The 3,666-nt window shown below is 36.6% G+C and overlaps 1 protein-coding gene across 3 annotated transcripts; it reads right to left on the bottom strand.

Annotated features, from left to right (window-relative positions):
- Positions 1-1,111: 1,111 nt before the first annotated feature.
- LOC107956452 (triacylglycerol lipase 2) lies at positions 1,112-3,386 on the bottom strand. 3 transcript variants are annotated; one of them, XM_041116968.1, is made up of 9 exons: positions 3,053-3,386; positions 2,948-2,980; positions 2,653-2,793; positions 2,438-2,548; positions 2,221-2,364; positions 2,081-2,121; positions 1,836-1,918; positions 1,643-1,738; positions 1,112-1,553 (listed from the first exon to the last, which is right to left on the bottom strand). In XM_041116968.1, the coding sequence occupies exons 1-9, from the start codon at positions 3,236-3,238 to the stop codon at positions 1,231-1,233; spliced, it is 1,158 nt and encodes a 385-aa protein (XP_040972902.1). In that variant the 5' UTR covers positions 3,239-3,386; the 3' UTR covers positions 1,112-1,230. The 3 variants fall into 3 exon arrangements, with proteins under 3 accessions (XP_040972902.1, XP_040972901.1, XP_040972903.1); XM_041116967.1 differs by having other exon boundaries at positions 2,864-2,980; positions 3,053-3,382; XM_041116969.1 differs by lacking the exon at positions 2,653-2,793 and having other exon boundaries at positions 2,864-2,980; positions 3,053-3,383.
- Positions 3,387-3,666: the final 280 nt, after the last annotated feature.

The raw sequence follows: 3,666 nt of genomic DNA on the forward strand, positions 1-3,666 counted from the left end.
ATGTGCTAATGCCTTTAGTTTATGCGTTTTGCATTAGTTTTCTATATGTTTATTATGGTTAAATGATTTGTTATGATATATGGATGAGATTAGTCCTTTGGTGTGCTAGGAGATCAAGTAGAATTATGCATGATAGAAGTATTCATGTTGACACTTGTGAATGTGAGTTTGGTATGAATTGATTTGGTAAAACATGCTACAGTAAATATGTTAAGTGTTGGTAACGAATGACATGATTTAGTTTTGATTATGGATGTTTTGGTTGCTTAAGCCTGCCATGGTTTATGCCATTGAACTTGTGTGTGTGTGTGTGTAGCTGTAAATGAGGATGACAAATGGCTTGGTATTGGACTTTGCAGCATTATGACCAATGAGGTGAGTTGTGAAGTGGCCATTCATGCAGTAGCGAACTTATCCTGCAAAGCCACGAGCTCACTTGAAGTTGCAAGCTTAAACAAGTCTACGAGCTCGACATGTGCAAGCTCAATTAAAGTTGTGAACCCATTGAAAGTTGCGAACCCACCCAAAGACACGAGCTCATCAAAGTTGCGAGCTCAACTCAAGTTTTGAGCACATCAAAGTGTGAGCTGTTAAGTTTTTGGTGAACCCTCAGTTAAAGTGCGAGCTGGGTTCACGTATTCTACTATCGATGTTTTGTTTAAAATCTACTTGTTAAGGTTAATATATTAAAACAAGTAGGGTTGGTATTGATTTGATATTTTTAGCTATTAATTTACCTAATCAGTTTATGTGCAAGTTTTATCTTTATATTTTTAAGGTGATTTAGTGGGTTTTGTTGATTATTTGTAACCACTACACCTATATATTGTAATTCATGTGGAATGATGAAGATGATGAGAATTTGATAGCATTTCTTAAAATCTGCTAAGTATTTTTCTTATTTTCTCTCTATTTTTCGATGCTCTGTTCTCTCAACTTCTAAAAACACCAACAATATCCAAGTTAAATAAATCACATATACTTTGGGGGGGAAATCCCCCATTTGAGGAAACAACATTATTAAAAAAAAAGGTTTTTTGTCCTTTTTTTACAGCCATCAAAAGCAGATGCATCTGTTCTTGGCAGTTCCATAAGAAATTTAAGAACAAAATTTTCATAAAACTCGTGCACTACTGTGTGTCAATTTATTTCTTAGTTTTGTATCATGTTTTACATGTTAAAAATCTTCCCCAAATTCATCAAAAGCTGTGGATTGGTTTGGCCTATATTTCAATGTAGCCTACTGAGGAAGGCAATAAAAGGATCGTATACATGTTCTTTAGCATTTCCTGACATTACATAATCTGCATGCGCAAAACGTTCTATGAACTGAACAACAATTTTGTCTGGATCATGACCTTGGAGACTATCAAGCAACAGCTTCACATCATCCACATCCGAAAGAGCATCGGCTCCACCATGGCTGAGGAAGATGGGTAGGTCTTTTGGAATGCCGATCATGTTGTAGGCAGGAGGAGTTGGTTGCCCATAGTGCTTTAAGTTCGTACCAGAATCATTGTAATCAAACATTGTTGTGTTTCCTCCTCTAATAACTGTAAAAGTTATACCCACACCACAACACCATTTTTTTCATACCCTCAAAAAATCTCTTACTTTCTGGAAGGGCTTTAGGGATACTTACGCTGACACATATGGATGACGATCTTCATCGCTGCTGGCTGTGGTTCATGATCTAGAAATATATCCATTATGGAAGGTTTCATGCAACAGTTTTGACCTATAAAATGGATGTCCCAAAGTTTCAACTCAGGAAGATATGACAAATTCCTACTAAATTTTGCTTCATATTTATCAAAACAAGTACCTCACTTCACCTGTAAATGGTGTGAATAACAAGGTGGTGCAGTCAACACTTGGTATTCGGCAGATCACCTTCAGAATTTCTATAATAATGACACTGTTGATTGTTCGGAAATTATGTGTTGGATATTTAAAAGGAAGCCGTAATATAAACGGGTTGAAATGCATGCATTTATCTTATGACTGCTATGAAATTAAGTAAAGCTAAATGTGAGTTTTATCTTTGAATTCAGGGAGTTATTGGTTCACTGCATCTTACTTTCTCATATCAAATTTGTAGAAGCCTAACGAGTCCAATGTCTGTAAAAAAGGAAAAAAATAAAACAATTCTTACATTTGTGTTAAAAGAAAGAAAAAAAAACTTTATTCAATTTGGATAAGACAAAAAAAAGAAGTAACCTCAGCAATGAAGTTATCAGCAATAACTCTTGAAAGTAGGGAAGTGGTATGACCCATATAAGCTACTGGGCTGAGTAATGCAACTGATTCCAACATGTTCACTAGCTGATCCCTTGACATGGCAGCCATAACCATCAAAGTTCCCTGTAAACAACATCAAACTGTCAAAGATGATGGGATGGGAAATAAAGCATTAGCAGCAGATTCTAAAACTCACCAGTGAATGCCCAACAAAGTGCAACTTTTGACCTGTTTGATCATAAACATATTGGAATGTTGCAGGAAGATCATAAGCTACCAATTCGTCCAACGACCAATTCCAGTAGGCCTAAGAAACACCCATCAGAATCAACCTCAAGTTCGGAAAAGGAAACAAAACAACAATCATCATGCATTGTAGAGAGAGAGAGAGAGGAGTAAATAATCAATAACTGGATCATCAAATTTGAGTGATGTATGCCCCTCACTGTACTCTGTTCCGCGTGAGTTAACAAGCCAGACGTCGTAGCCATTATCGGCCAGATTGAATGCCAAAGATTGTTTCGGGGGTAATAGCAGCCATGATCTTCCATCATGAATATCATACACAATGTCATTTTTCACATACAAATTTTCATTGCATCAGTGACTGTAAGAGACCAACCACAAACACCCCGTGCTGCAACAGCACGGGCGACTTGTTTCCTCGCGTCCGACAGTCACGACACCCCCCCATAGGAATTCTTACCACATTGAGAATGTAACCATCTTTTGTAGTTACCTAAAAGAAACACAAAATTCCATTAGAAACTGTGCAAAACAGTGAATATCAGGATATTTATCTAACAGTTACATTGTGATCTTCACATTCATAGCCATTGGTCTCCACCATTGATTTGCAGAAACCACCTTCTGATGATTGGACCGGCATTGTAGCCGTGCCGGTTCCATTCTCTTGAGCTTTTAAAGACAAAAAATTTGGTGTAGAAAGAATGAGTAGGATTGTATAGGTTAAAATGATGGTGTTGAGTAGCTTCATGATTTTATGTGTTGTTGCCTTGCTTCAACAACACTCAAAACACTCAAATGCTGAAGCAATTCTTTAGTATCAGAAATCGAAATATGAGGAGCTCTGAAACACTGCGTATCTAGTGGGACGCTTTTATTCCTCCACTAAGATTTAATTGAAGTGACGGGTTATCTAAGCTAATGCAGCAAATGCATGAGGCTACAAAAAAATATCACCTTCGTAAGAAATGATGCATCCAATGCTCGTGCATAACAAATCGGTATTCAATTTCCCTCCTCCTTTCATTTTTTTTAATTTTTTTATTGTAGAAATGCAACCCAACTAGCATGGAAACATTTGGGGAAATTATAGTAAGCATCCATAAGCTCCCTTTGTAATTGCAAACGGGTTACCTGATATATAGGTAAAAAAGTTTGAAAATTAGTAATTTTTTTTAT

The sequence above is a fragment of the Gossypium hirsutum genome, chromosome A07, assembly GCF_007990345.1.
Source record: "Gossypium hirsutum isolate 1008001.06 chromosome A07, Gossypium_hirsutum_v2.1, whole genome shotgun sequence".
Lineage (NCBI taxonomy): Eukaryota > Viridiplantae > Streptophyta > Magnoliopsida > Malvales > Malvaceae > Gossypium > Gossypium hirsutum.

Bases quoted from the DNA above. Each gene is read 5' to 3' on its own strand.
- LOC107956452 (XM_041116967.1), bottom strand. From the start codon at position 3,238: ATGAAGCTACTCAACACCATCATTTTAACCTATACAATCCTACTCATT. The intron at 2,122-2,220 runs GTTACTTCTTTT...CCTTTTTTACAG, and splicing joins CTGATAACTTCATTGCTGAG to ACATTGGACTCGTTAGGCTT. The intron at 1,554-1,642 runs GTAAGTATCCCT...TAACTTTTACAG, and splicing joins CGTCATCCATATGTGTCAGC to TTATTAGAGGAGGAAACACA.